Here is a 15,134-nt window from a genome sequence, read left to right on the forward strand (position 1 = left end):
CTTGGGGTCGCAAAGAGTTGGACATGACTGAAGTGACTGAGCAGCAGGCACCACCCATAAGCCCACTCAAGAGAGAGGTCCAAAATCGTTCTCTCCTCTGCAGTGTCAAGGCATATTAAAGGCAAGGTATTGAATGGAAAAGACATATGATAATTAGGAAAAACGGAAAAGTGAGCTATAGCTTCACAAGTGGAAAGATAAATCATTCCTGGTTAGTAAGGAAAAGGCGAAAAGTATTTGGCAGAGAACCTTGAAGGATAGCAGTCTCCTTTATCCCCATGTAATGTGTCTCTGAGAGTTAAAATCTGAGCATTGGACAACTGTAGCTGCACCTGAGTGTGAATCCCTTCTCTGCAACTTATGAGCCTGGGGACCACAAGGGAAGGAAGGACTTTAAATGTAAAGGCACCTCCTGGCTGCCCGGCCCAGGGGGCCCCCGGCTAGTGTCAGCCTACCGGTGAATAGGTAAGCCCTCAGTGCTAATACGCTGGAGGGACGACTTCAGAATGAAGCTTGCCAGCACCAGTGTCCTTGCATTAGAGCAAGCTCCCCACATGGCTTCTTCTGGCCAGCGTCTATATCCTTGAGGCAGGTGCTGAGGGGTCCCAGTTGCCTCCTGTCTCCTGCCTCTCCAGGAGACCCTTTGAGGTCAAAATGTGGGCTTCAGCCAGGCTCCTTTCAAATCATTGTTTCTGAGCTGTCTTGTTTAAATACAGCCGTTTCTGATACCTGTTATGAGATTTTTGACAGCTATTGCATGTGACAAGGAAGTTTTAATAAACAAAGCAGGTAGTCTGAAGCATGTAACCTTATATACTGCTGAGTAACTTGACACATTTTTCCTTTATACTTAATAATAGTTTATTTGGTGAGATTAAATTTTATATGTTATTAAATGTTACCCTTTAAAAGTTTTCTAGGAGCTTAGAAATCAATTGAACCATTCATAATATCAGATTTTACCACAGACGTGGGAAGCATTTCCAAGTAAGAATGCCACATGAATAATCCAGAGCCTTGGCTTCTAGAAATTGCAAAAACTTATTTATCACCAAAATAATCATATACAATCAGTTTATAATGAAAATTTCACTTTAACACGAGAATGTTTTGTTTCTAATAGATCATTAACAGCAATTATTAACTTACTTTTATATTTATTGGTTAAATATTAATTCTTAAATATTTATGATAATAACAGATACAAAACATAGATATGTTGATATATTTGCAGATGTGCTAAATATTTATGTAATAATAACAGATACCAAATATACAAATGTTGATATATTTAATTCAGAATAATTAGTGCCTGGGATGAGTTCAGATACCCTAAATGTTTTAGGACAAGCTTTAGAATTTTCTGTACATTCATAGGAGGTTGAATATGAAAAGTGAGACAAAAATTATCAAGATTTTTTTAGTCTTCAAAAATAACCTACTATAGTTTGCCAGAAGTATTTGTCTTTCTTAAATTTAAGATCTCGTCTTTCTAATTACCCTTGTGCTATTACTACTGGATTAATATTAATGCTTCATTCTTGGTTGTTTCTAGTGTGTGCATGCCTTTTCTCTACAAATACATGACTTTTAAAGGAAAACAAAGTATCTAGTATATGCAGAGTACATTATGCAAAAGGTCAGGCTGGATGAAGCTCAAGCTGGAATCAAGATTGCCCAGAGAAATATCAATAACCTCAGATATGCAGATAATACCATTTTAATGGTAGAAAATAAAGAGGAACTAAAGAGCCTTTTGAAAAAGGTAAAAGAGGAGAGTGAAAAAGCTGGCTTAAAATTCAACATTCAAAAAACAAAGATCATAGTATCCAGTCCCATCACTTCTTGGCAAATAGATGGGAAAATGCAGAAACAGTGTCAGATTTAATTTTCTTAGGCTCCAAATTCAATGCAGACGGTGACTACAGCCACAAAATGAAAAGAACTTGCTCCTTGGAAGAATAGCTATGACAAACCGAGACAGTGTATTAAAAAGCAGAGACATCACTTTACTGACAAATGTGTGTATAATCAAAGCTGGGGTTTTCCTTTATGGTTGGAACATAAAGAAGGCTGAGTGCCAAAAAACTGATGCTTTTGAACTGTGGTGTTGGAGAAGACTCTCGAGAGCTCCTTGGACAGAAAGGAGATACAACCAGTCCATCCTAAAGGAGATCAGCCCTGGGTGTTCTTTGGAAGGACTGATGTTGAAGCCGAAGCTCCAATACTTTGGCCACCTGATGTGAAGAGCTGGCTCATTAGAAAAGATCCCGATGCTGAGAAAGATTGAAAGCAAGAGGAGAAGGGGCCACAAAGGATGAGATGGTTGGGTGGCATCACTGACTCAATGGACATGAGTTTGAGCAAACTCAGGGAGATAGTTAAGGACCAGGAAGCCTGGCGTGCTGCAGTTCATGAGGTCACAGAGTCAGATGTGACTTAGCGACTGAACAGTAAGTCCTGTTAGCCTTGTCTCATTTGTCCCTGAGGTGGGTATAGCTGCATGCTAGTCTGTATTTCTGATGCCATGTCCCTAATACTATCAAAGTCCTGAAAATTTCAAGTATCATGTACCCCTGACACTTTCACATAATTGTCTGTTAACTCATTTGAGTCTTTCAGTTATCTACAGTCCATTGCTCCCCAACCCACCCTTCTACCCTTCACTCGGCAGCGTTAGTCCTTATCTTGAGACTGGTAAGATAATCAGCCGTGGTACCCTAACTCCGCTGCCTCAAGCATTGTGCACATATGAATTTTGGGAGACTACCTGGAAAGAAATGACTAGAAGTTAGGTTAAGCAGAACAAAGGTTTTTCTTTAAGGTGAGAAGTTGGGCCACATCCTGGGTGGATAGTAGAATCCTACTGCCTTTCTTGCCGCCCTAAGTAAACTCTGGCTCTCAAGAGTCACAGCATAAACTGTGTCAACCCCTGGTAAGGGGGAGAGAAGGGAGGTACTAGTGAAAGATGAGGAAAAGGAGGTAAATATCACTGGACCCAAAGAGGAGCTCTTGGTTCTGCTCCTGCTTCTGTTTTAACGGGATGATGTGGCAAGATGACAGTCTCTTAGAGCATCAATTTCTTCTCCACTAAGTTGAGAGAGTTGAAGTGGAAGGGATTAGACTAGGTTTGCACTTCGTAAAATCCCAGAATACATGTTCTTCGAGCAGTTAATAGGCATTTTGCAATTTATAGGCTTTCTAGAAAATAGGAGTTAATGGGCATTCTGTAAAAAGGACTTCGGTAAATATAAAAAAAAAGAAAAACTGGGATAAATACAATCAAGCAGGGGCTACCTGGTGACTTTACTATGCAAATATTTTAGAAGAGACTCTATAGTATTTCAAGTCAACAATGAACAATATTTCCCCCTATTTTAAGCCAGGATGCTGGTTATACTTGATCTGTTCATTTAGAACTGTAGAGCTGCCTTGCTCCTCTTGAAAAGGGATGTCTTACAATTGAGAGCCTCTCAAATATAATGATATCTAGAATTTCTCAATAAAAAGCAGAGACATTACTTTGCTGACAAAGGTCCGTATAATCAAGGCTATGGTTTTTCCAGCAGTCATGTGAGAGTTGGACCATAAACAAAGCTGAGCACTGAAAAATTGATGGTTTTGAACTGTGGTATTGAAGAAGACTCTTGAGAGTCCCTTGGACTGCAAGGAGATCCAACAAGTCCATCCTAAAGGAGATCAGTCCTGAATATTCATTGGAAGGACTGAGGCTGAAGCAGAAGCTCCAGTACTTTGGCCACCTGATGTGAAGAGCTGACTCATTTGAAAAGACCCTGATGCTGGGAAAGATTGAAGGCAGGAGAAGGGGACGAGAGAGGATGAGATGGTTGGATGCCATCACTGACTCTATGGACATGAGTTTGAGCAAGCTCCAGGAGTTGGTGATGGACAGGGAAGCCTGGCGGGCTGCATCCCATGGGGTCACAAAAAATTGGACATGACTGAGCGACTGAACTGAACTGATAATTTCTCAAAACTTATTTTACCAAAAATTTGTTTTTAATAGTTTTTCATGAGATTGGATTTAAAGAAGCAGATACTGTCTGATTCTATAACCCATTATGAAGATATCATACTCTGGGGGCAAACAAAGAGAAAACCAGGCTGTAAAATCAAGAAAAATAGGAGAGGAGAAATACTTATAGAATAAGAGTATGTGCTGTGCTGTGCTGTGCTTAGTTGTTCAGTCATGTCTGACTCTTTTTGACCCCATGGACTATTTCCTGCCAGGCTCCTCTGTCCATAGGATTCTCCAGGAAAGAATATTGGAGTGGGTTGCCATGCTTTGCTCCAGGGGATCTTCCCAACCCAGGGATCAAATCCAGGTCTCCCAGATTGCAGGTAGATTCTTTACAGTCTGAGCCACCAGGGAAGCCCCAAATGAGAGTATAGACAGCTCAAAAAATCTGCTTGTCTAAATATACAATGAGAATGTAACACAGGGAAAAATCACTAACATCAACTTTTTAAAAACTCTGGAAATTAGTGAAAGCCTTACAATAATCCATAGAACATTCATTAAAGAAAATCAGTTGAATCTCAATAGGAATAATAACTATGCAGGGTTTTAACTTATCTGATATTAATATCCTTCTCTCTGGTTCTGTAGGAGCCTTGCAAATCAGAATCCTCACAACAATGGTAACTATGAAACAAGCAGCCTATGGTCTACTAGAAGGGGGCAAAACAGATGTAGACTTCCCAAATATCTAGAGATTTGTCACTATTTGACGTATATGGAAATGCCTCACTGGTATTTTATTTTATTTTTTTAACATCACTCAGTGAGATACTCTGTCTGTATAGCATTTGTCAAAAACAATCAGGGGTAATAGTTTTATATGGCAGCTGCCTGAGGCAAACAAGAGACTTACCAAAAAATTAAAAAGAAAATACAGTAAATGACATGTCCACAGGAAGTTTTCAAAAACTCAACATAGCTGTGTAGCTCTAGAAGGCCACACAGATGTTCAGTGCTATGCATCTATTCAGGAAAGATCTGATAAGGATCTCACCTCTGGTTGACTTAGAGGCTCTATTTAAGCCATGCTGTAAACTTCTGGAATGTTCATGGCATACATCAATGCTTTGTCCAATCATTGTGCAAATCATATGAGCACCGTGCTCAGTCGTGTCCAGATCTTTGTGACTCCATGGACTGCAGCCTGCAGGTGCTCCTGTCCATGAGATTCTTCAGGCAAGAATACTGGAGTGGGCTGCCATTTCCCCTTCAGGGGAATCTTTCAAGGATTGAGTCTGCATCTCTTGCATCTCCTGCATTGGCAGGGAGATTCTTTACCACTGTGTCACCTGGGAAGTCCGGTCATTAGCTGACATCTAAGTTACTGAGCAAAGACTTCAGTGGCTGTATACAACAAACTATATAGGCTTTACAAAATGAGTTTAGGAAAGTCAGCAAACAAGAAGTCACGATATCACATATGGCAATAAATGTGAAAGCATGGCCCATAAGTGGGAAAAAAACACAGTCAACAGAAACTCCCTGAGGAAGCTAAGATGATGGAATTTCCAGACAAGGACTTTTAATCAACTACTAGAAATATATTCAAGGCGCTAAAGGAAATCATGTCAAATAATTCAAATATGAGAATAAACTCTTATACAGTGGAGATTGGCAACAAAGAGATACAAATTATAAAAGAATAGGTCAACTGAAATCCAGTCTGAGGAACACACACACACATGCACACAAGAAAAATGAACAGTTACTCAGAGACTTTATAGGACACCAGCAAGTATACCAAATACATACAATTGGAGCAAGAATTAGTGACTTGCTTCCAAAGAATTGTATAAAAAGTTGGATTAAAAGTAACTTTACAAGGGAGAAGCCAGCAAACAGTACCATGGCCTGGTGATGTAGGGTATCATCATGTCAGTTGCATATACTCTCTAATATTAAATGATGAGGGTGTTTCACCTTCTTGGTCTTTTCTCCCAAAATACATAACCACAGTCTAATCATGAGAAAACTATTAGACAAATCCTAATTAAGCGGCATTCTACAAAATTCTTGACCTGTATTCCTCAAAAGGTTCAAGGTCATGGAAAATAAGGAAAGACTGAGAAACTGGAAAGACCAGCAGGGATTAGGGAAACATGATGAGTAAATAAAGTCTGCTGCTGCTGCTGCTAAGTCGCTTCAGTCATGTCCGACTCTGTGAGACCCCAGTTAATAGTAGCATTGGTTTATTAGTTTTGTAAATTTACCAACGTATTATGACATGTTGACCTAAGGTTAACTGTAAAGGTAATACATAAATTTTCTGTATTATTTTGGCAATGTTTCTGGAATTCTAAATTATTCTAAACTAAAGAATTAAGAATAAAAATATAATGTAGATTTCGGGTCATGCTTTTGTAAGAAATAAATATGCATGTTTAAATTTTTAAATAGCATTAACACAAAAACATACACAGAAGGAAAGAATATTGAAACATAACACACTAAATTATATAATATTACTATCAAAATTAGTTTTTATATGTTTTCAATGAGATTGCCAACTGCAACCTTTTAACACTAACTTCTATTAATTCAAAATATACTTAATGAGAATGCCCAATGTTTATTATAATTTGGGGTTCCTAAAAATATAGGTAGTTTAAGTTGGAACCTAACAGTCAAGATACAAATCTGAGAATCTGATCTCTGATGAATATATTTATATTTTTCATCCAAACCCTAGAACAGATAGTAAACTACCTTGCTGTTTTTGACAGCTGGAAAGTCCAGCTTTTTGTTTCCCTTTTCACACCTGAGGCTGCTTTTCCAGGTAACAGACTTTATACAGCATCATCCTGCCAGCCTCCCGGCCTTAAGCAGACCCAGGGTCAAATCTGCTGTTTTTATGTACAGTGAGACCTCAGACCCCAGGGCCTCAGACCTACATCCAAACCTGAGGTCTCAGTGGGTCACTACCATATTAGTTCCCACTTCATCTGGCTCTTATTTCTTTATTTTGGGCATCTCTGCTGATTTGTTTCTTTGGTTTGGCTTTTCATTTGTTTGCTCATTTTCGATTTGGTTGTTCATGTCAGGAAGATCCCCTGGAGAAGAAATGGCAACCCACTTCAGCATTCTTGTCTGGGAAATCCCATGGACAAAGGAGCCTGGCAGGCTACATCCATGGGGTTGCAAAGAGTTGGACACTACTTGCTGACTAAACGACAACAATTCATTTTTAAAAATCCAAAATGTAGTCAGAGGGTGCTGGCTGGCTTGACTGAGGCTGTTTAATGACGTGTGCCTTTGTAGATGTTGAACCTACTGACTAGGGGACCTGACCCTCAATCTTACTCCACACTTATTCCCTTAAATTTAAGCCTTTCTTCTTCTCCATCCTCACATTTGATGTCTAAACTTAACTTACAGATAGAAATGCAGCCTAGAGAAATAAGGTCCAGAGATTAACAACACCATGGAGAAAATTCTGAAAACACAACCCTCTGATTCATTCATTCCAGTAGTTCTCAGTCTTTAGAATAAGCAAAGATCAACTGAAGAGCTTATTAGAAATGCAGAATTCAGAGTTCCATGCACAGAGATTCTGATTGACTAGGTCTGAAGTGGAGTCCAGTAACATGAATAGCAAACAAGTAACCTGGTAGGTACAAGTGCCTATCATTTCAGTTACTTAGTGACTTCAGATCATAATCTGAGCAATTAAAAACAAGCATAGTCCTGACATGAGTTTTTAAAATTTCTGATGTAGACTTTTATACCAAAATCAGAGTAAAAAGAAAAAGTCTACTTAAGGAGTCTGCTTCTCTTGTTTATAATAAAAGTTTTTAAAGCTTCCCATTGAATTATTCAAGACATATTTTCCTAAATGGTGATCTTTTATAAAACTTACTTGTGATAAGTCTTAGTTTTAAATGAGACAATAAGAAATATGCACCACTACGAATATTCTGACATTATTTTGAAACTTTCCGCCAAGATAATTTTGTCTCAGGAGAAATCTGAAAATTCCATAAAATTATCTACAAATAATTTATAGGAAGTTGAGTCAAGAAACAGGTGTTACCACTAGAATGATGACTCTTGTCCTTTTCCTATTCATACATTTCTAATATATGAGCCTCTAGACGCTAAATCAGACACTGGGATGACATAGATTTATGTCATTTATTTTCTTTCACTGAGAAAATAAAGAGGTAAATGATTTGTATATATCTTGCCAGCTGTTCCACAAACCTCATACATTGAATACAAACTGAAACAGTAAAGAATCTGCCTGCAATACAGGAGACCCGTGTTCGATCCCTGGGTCAGGAAGATCCCCTGGAGAAGGGAATGGCTACCCACTCCAGTATTCTTGCCTGGAGAATTCCACTGACAGAGGAGCCAGGCAGTCTGCAGTCTCAGAGTCAGACACGACTGAACGACTAACACTTTCACTTTCACTTTCATCATAACCTCAGTGGCTCCATCTTACACTTGACCCAGTACTTAAATGTTGGATCCTGCTCTGGAAAAGTACTTGCATCTCTGTGCTATGAGTTTGGCTACATTGCCAACTAGCATTCCATTTCCAGATGGCTCCTATTACCACTTAATTATTTTCAAATCCTGATTTTATTTCAAACAATTTACCATTGTCAAGGGTCACCTCCAAGTACAACATGGCTGAAATCAAATATTTTTGGTTCTAGGTCTATGGTTAGGAGAGTTGAAGAATGACCTTCTTCAGAGTAATTGATAGACCATATGGCAAAATCTATAGCTAAACTCTAAACCCAACATTAAAATTTTAATAAAACTATAGATATTTTTATGACAATTATTCAGTTGCAATTATTATTTATTTATTAATAAACAAGTCAGTACCAAATTAATCTATTTATTAATTCACTAAATTTTCAGATATTTATTGAGGTCTTAATACGTAACTAAAAAGACAAGAACAGAGTCATTTCCTCTATGAAGTTGCATTCTAATAGAAGATAAGATGATTACAACTTATCATGAAAATCTTGTGAAAGTATATGCAGAAAGACAATATGATTAGATGACAAGAGTTGAAGAAAGTTTTGGGAATTTTTAATTTCCTTTGCATTATTAACCTATTTTCTAGACTTAATACTGATTGGAGACATACAGACTTGAGGGAAAGGAATTAAGTCTGAATTTAGACTTGGATTAAACACACTTTTGATCAATATTTTCTTGATTTTAGTTTTAGTTCATTAAAAATTATAGCACACACATAGAATTAATACACTATGCATCTTATAAGGGTGTTGTTTACCTGGTCATGCTCATGTTGGGCACATATGTGTTGAATCTAAGAGAGTTAAACTATCCCAATTACATACACTGCCTTTATACACCACACACATGAACACACACACACATTCCCTTGAAGGGTCTGTTTAATGCAAAATTTACAAAGACCTAAAAAAATCTGATGAAAACTATTAAATCCAAACTCTAGAATGAGAGTTTCCATATCTTTAAATGTGTGGGGAGTAAGGGGTATAAACGTGCTTGCCTTTGTTTTCGTAAAAGTTGTGGGCCACTTGTTCTTTTAGATTTGGGGGATTCGGTTTTTATCCTACGCTACCCTTTTCCTAGACTATTTTACTTAGGATCCCTTGTGTTAAAGACCTCCTAAATGACTCTCCTATTAAAAATAGATTAAAAGATAAATTACTCTTTATTTTCATACTTGCTTAAACTACACTCTACTTTCTGAGTCTTCATCAGTTGTTTTCTAAAGAAGGTGCTTCCCTCCACTAGAGTCTGTACAACGACAGTGTCTTACTCACTGCATTTCGGATGTGCCAGCTGAATGCCACTGCAGTTGTCTCCTCCTCTCACCTGAGCTCTCATCATATAGGTCCCCCTCCTGGCTATGTTCTTTCTAGCCACATAAGCCTACAGTTACACAAGCAGGATCAGGATATTTACAAATGCCTTTTCACCTGGAAGAGTGATTCCCTGAATCTCTCTGGTACAGAATCATGTTACCTTGTAACATATCAGGTATCTCCGATGACTATAGCTCAAGGGAACAGTTAATTGATCACTTCACACCAATTATCATGAGGGCTAGGTTATTATTTACAATTTTTATTTCTCTCTACAGGCTACAAAAGAAAAAAAAAAGGTAAAATTCTGATATCTTATTGTTTTAAAAATCAACGTTTTTCCTCAATGATCCAGACACTAACCTCTCATCTACAATGCTGAACCCATCTGTCTGAGAATGTCAATAACTCCTAGAGAGCATGCACTGAATTACCCCAAGTTATAGTCATTCATTCTTTATTATGGTTAAAATCCAATGACTTAAATCAGGGGCTAGATATACTAACGATCTTAAGTACTATTACAACATTAATCTTTTTATGAACTTAGAACAGTTTTACATATATCAATTTATTCATTTAACAAATACTGATAATTTCAACTATAATATTGAGCAGTTCCTAATATACTTCAAAACATTTTAATAACCACAAGTTATATGGATATAAATATATAGTATTAATATAAGAGTAACATTTCAAATAGACATTTTATATTGGTCTTCAGAAAGAATAATGCCTGTTTTAAGATACTACACCTCTTTTCAGAAAGTTAAACTTATAGGTCTCTGCACCACAATTAAAACATCACTGAATCAAGATTTATAGGCAGAAAGTATAGCTTCACTTTACATGTGCTCCACAAACAAGTTTGAATTTTTTGCAGATATTGTTTGATGTTAGGAAAAGAATGTACCATCATCATGAATGTCCTTTGGCTAAAAGCAATTTGTCAATAAACATCAGTGTCTACTCACGTTTTTCTTGTTCTGTCTCTACTCCTTCGCTTTCTGTGTCACTTGGCAAGATCCACGGTTGATGAACCACCTGCAGTTGCTTTAAAGAGTCATCCTGCCAAAGAAAAAACTTATTTGGATTAAATTCTAGAACGATACTGTGAATATGGGTGAACACTTCAGTTCCTATGAATTACATGTCAAAAAAACATAACGAGAATTTCCTCACAACAGAAAAGAATTCTAAGCTTAAATTCCTTTCCATTTCATGGACATGCCACAAACTCTGAACTCATTATTTTTAACTTTCTCCTTTTAATAAGATTTAATGTCTTAATAAGAAATATCTAGGACTTCCTTCAGAGAAGGCAATGGCAACCCACTCCAGTACTCTTGCCTGGAGAATCCCAGGAATGGGGGAGCCTGGTGGGCTGCCATCTATGGGGTCGCACAGAGTCAGACACGACTGAAGTGACTTAGCAGCAGCAGCAGCAGGACTTCCTTGGTGACTCAGATGGTAACGAATCTGCCTGCGATTCAGGAGACCTGTGTTCAATCCCTGGGTCAGGAAGATCCCTGGAGAAGGGAATGACAACCCACTCCAATATTCTTGCCTGGAGAATTCCATGAACAGAGGAACCTGGCAGGCTATAATCCATGGGGTTGCAAAGAGTTGGACACGACTGAGCAACTAGCATACAACACTAGACTTTGTTTCTTCCTGAGTTATTGTTTTTATGAATTCCTGGCACTCACTGTGGGGAATATAATAATGAAATATTCAATATAAAACTGCATAAAATGTGTCTGTTTGCCAGCAAGGTTCCAATTCCTTTAAATGTGATTAAGGATTAGTGGGATTCAGAGCACAGTCTCAACTTTACCCTTTAGTACGACTTCACTGCCTTCTTCCTCTTAGTACTTCCTATTTTCATTAATATAGTTCTTGAGTACTTCCTTGCTGCTTCACACCTCCATCACTGACCTAAGGCAGTCCCTCATCATCTCGCATCCTGACTGTAGTTATAGTCGTCTACAAGTTTTCTAGGATTAAGATTCATACCTTCCCTAATTCTCTCCACCATTTCCTTGCCATGGTGAGATTTTAATAATGGCACATGATGCATTCATTACCTCATTTATAACCCTCGAGTGGTCTTCTCATTATCCCCAGCATAAAATCACAACTCAAGGCCCTTCATGCTTCATGCTGGTCTAGCCTCTGATTTACCACCACTTCCATCTCCATTCCACCTTGACTGACACTTCCACTCCAGCTATCATTAACTGGTAGTTCCCCAACTTTCTCATTCTCTCTAATTTACTAAGATGTTTTCCTATGTTATACTTCCTGCTTAGGATGCACTCTATCTGTCTCAAACATTAACAGTCCTCCCAGGGCTCAGTTGTCATCTCCATCGTGACGTTGTATGAGTTTCGATAAGTGCTCTAATGATCGATGTGCATGCATGCCTGCTAAGTCGCTTCAGTTGTGTCTGACTCTTTTGTGACCCCATGGACTGTAGCCTGCCAGGCTCCTCTGTCCATGGGATTTCCCAGGCAGGAATACTGGAATGGGTGCCAATTCTTTCTCCAGGGGATCTTCCTGAGCCAGGGATCAAACCCAAGTCTCCTGCATTGGCAGGCAGATTCTTTACCACTGAGCCACCAGGAAAGCCCTAATTTATTTTTAGGATTTAATTTTTTTTTCCAATACTGGATTTGGTCCTGCAGGAGTAAAGTACAGAAGCAGTACAAATCTGAAAAATCTTAACTTTAGAATTCCATAACAGTAGAGAGAACTACAGAAGTAAATTTTCAAAAATCTTCACATAACAGAAAGGGATATCACATCCCTGAAGTTTTTCACATGGCGTCTCCGGGTTTAAAGAATATGAAAAATGATCTTTTTGGTCTTATAAGGTAAAATCAAATGGCAAAAGCTCTTTGTTTAAAACAGAAAAAAGTTTAAAGTGATCATGAAAAAAATGTTTTTAATTGAAAAAGCATTTTGGCTATTTAGCTTTTTGGTCCAAATCCTAAAATATGTTTTCATAAGAAAAGATATGACCAGTAAGTCAATAGTGTTACTTTTTCCCACAATAGTTCAGAATATTCAGTAATACTACTGATTGGTTTCTGGTATTAATGGTTTTACTGTTGAACAGATAAGCTATTCTTAGTTTATTACAAATTATTTAAAGTACAAATGAAACATCAGCTTGGTAAAATTTGTAGTTTGGGAAGAACTTTAAAATGTTGAGCTGTTGGAATCAGAATCGTAGAGATAGTATAAATATTTCTGTTAATAGATCATTTAAATGTTTTACTTTGGTTTTCCCTTGAATACAGTTAGTAATATAATGCACCTGTTTGCTTCATCAATGCCAACAGGCAAAACTATGTATGGCCAAAGTTCAGCCCATCAGACTACTTATAATTCTTTTTGATGGGGTCAAGGAGCTAAAATTGTGAACATTTTTAAAAACAAGAGTTGACATGTTCCTTTTTTGCCAACTTATTCAAAAAATTTTCTACAGGAATACTTAACTCTTTCTGAGCATAGTACAAACTATTTCATATTCCCAAGAGCAAGTTCTTTGGATTGCTTTTAGAAGAAATGCCATTCATCCTGTTTCTAAAACACTTTCACCATAAGTATGTAAATGTCCAGGGACCAGAAGTGGTGGGAAATAGTGACATGTATCATATGGAAAACAGTCTCTAGCCCTGTATCAACATATCATTTTATCTGCTAACAGAGTAAGTGCTTTATAAACTTTAGCAGTATTGTTATTCCACATGGCTGGTTTATTTTTGGATTCTCTAAATGCAATCCATCAGTGATTGATGTCATGTGTGGCCATAGGTTATTCTGGTTTTTAGAGAGGAAAAAAAATGGTCCTCTGCTCAAACGCTCACATTGGATAATTTAACTCTGAGGCAACTAAATATTTCTTTCTCTTTGGTTAAGAATGACAATAATACAGAAAACATCAGCATCAACCTTTCAAAAGGGATTATCACTTTTATTTTATTTCTCTAAAGATCTTTACTTCAAGACTCTAAAAAGTAAGTATTCCTGAAGCATGTTGCAAATAAAGCAAAATAATACTATATCCCACTTACATACATTTAATAGACTGCAAAACTGATAGAGAATTAAATCTATACTTCTGTTAAAATAAAATTCTCCCTGTATAATTTATATACTTAATACAGTTTGGAAATAATTTTGTATTTGTTAATGAAATGGCTAGTATCATCAGGCTGAACACTGTAATTATTTTGCGAATTATACTTCTGTAGCTTATTTCTTTTGCATATCATCCGAGGACAATTAAAACATAAGAACAGGGAGACTTCCCCAGTGGTCCAGTGGTTAAGACTCTGCCTTCCAATGCAGAGGATGCTGCTGCTGCTGCTGCTGCTAAGTTGCTTCAGTCATGTCCGACTCTGTGTGACCCCATAGACAGCAGCCCACCAGGCTCCCCTATCCCTGGGATTCTCCAGGAAAGAACACTGGAGTGGGTTGCCATTTCCTTCTCCAATGCATGAAAGTGAAAAGTGAAAGTGAAGTTGCTCAGTCGTGTCCGACTCCTAGTGACCCCATGGACTGCAGCCTACCAGGCTTCCCCATCCATGGGATTTTCCAGGCAAGAGTACTGGAGTGGGCTGCCATCGCCTTCTCCGAATGCAGAGGATGAAGGTTCCATAACTGATCAGGAAACTAGGATACTGCATGCCCCAGGGTGCAGCCAATTTTTTTTTTAACTAAAATAAACACAACATTGTAAATCAACTATATTTCAATTAAAATTAAAAATAATTAAGAACAGGAAAGTGATACATTTGAGAAAATATAAGTTTGAATGAACAAGATCTGGGAAAAGAAAAAAAGGAGCAATAACAAAGTTACAACAATATGGTAGATTATGAAAAACATTACAAAATAAACACAACCTGCTAAAAAAAATTTACCCAACAAATTTGCTACATTACACTACATATTGGTATTGCCCTCTGAAGAACTGTACAAAAAAGATCTTCACGACCCAGATAATCACGATAGTGTGATCACTGACCTAGACCCAGACATCCTGGAATGTGAAGTCAAGTGGGCCTTAGCAAGCATCACTACGAACAAAGCTAGTGGAGGTGATGGAATTCCAGTTGAGCTATTCCAAATCCTGAAAGATGATGCTGTGAAAGTGCTGCACTCAATATGCCAGCAAATTTGGAAAACTCAGCAGTGGCCACAGGACTGGAAAAGGTCAGTTTTCATTCCAATCCCAAAGAAAGGCAATGCCAAAGAATGCT

General features: G+C 37.7%; 1 protein-coding gene across 1 annotated transcript in view; it reads right to left on the bottom strand.

Moving 5' to 3' along the window:
- Positions 1-15,134, bottom strand: part of LOC104994821 (chromosome unknown open reading frame, human C8orf34) — a gene marked incomplete at its 3' end in the record, with an annotated part of 362,913 nt that overhangs the window by 7,806 nt on the left and 339,973 nt on the right. Inside the window, exon 14 of the mRNA XM_010848486.1 lies at positions 10,836-10,929. Coding sequence (XP_010846788.1) covers positions 10,836-10,929 — 94 coding nt within the window. The remainder of the gene's footprint in view (positions 1-10,835; positions 10,930-15,134) is intronic.

This window comes from Bison bison, unplaced genomic scaffold (genome assembly GCF_000754665.1).
Source record: "Bison bison bison isolate TAMUID 2011002044 unplaced genomic scaffold, Bison_UMD1.0 scf7180017864267, whole genome shotgun sequence".
NCBI lineage: Eukaryota > Metazoa > Chordata > Mammalia > Artiodactyla > Bovidae > Bison > Bison bison.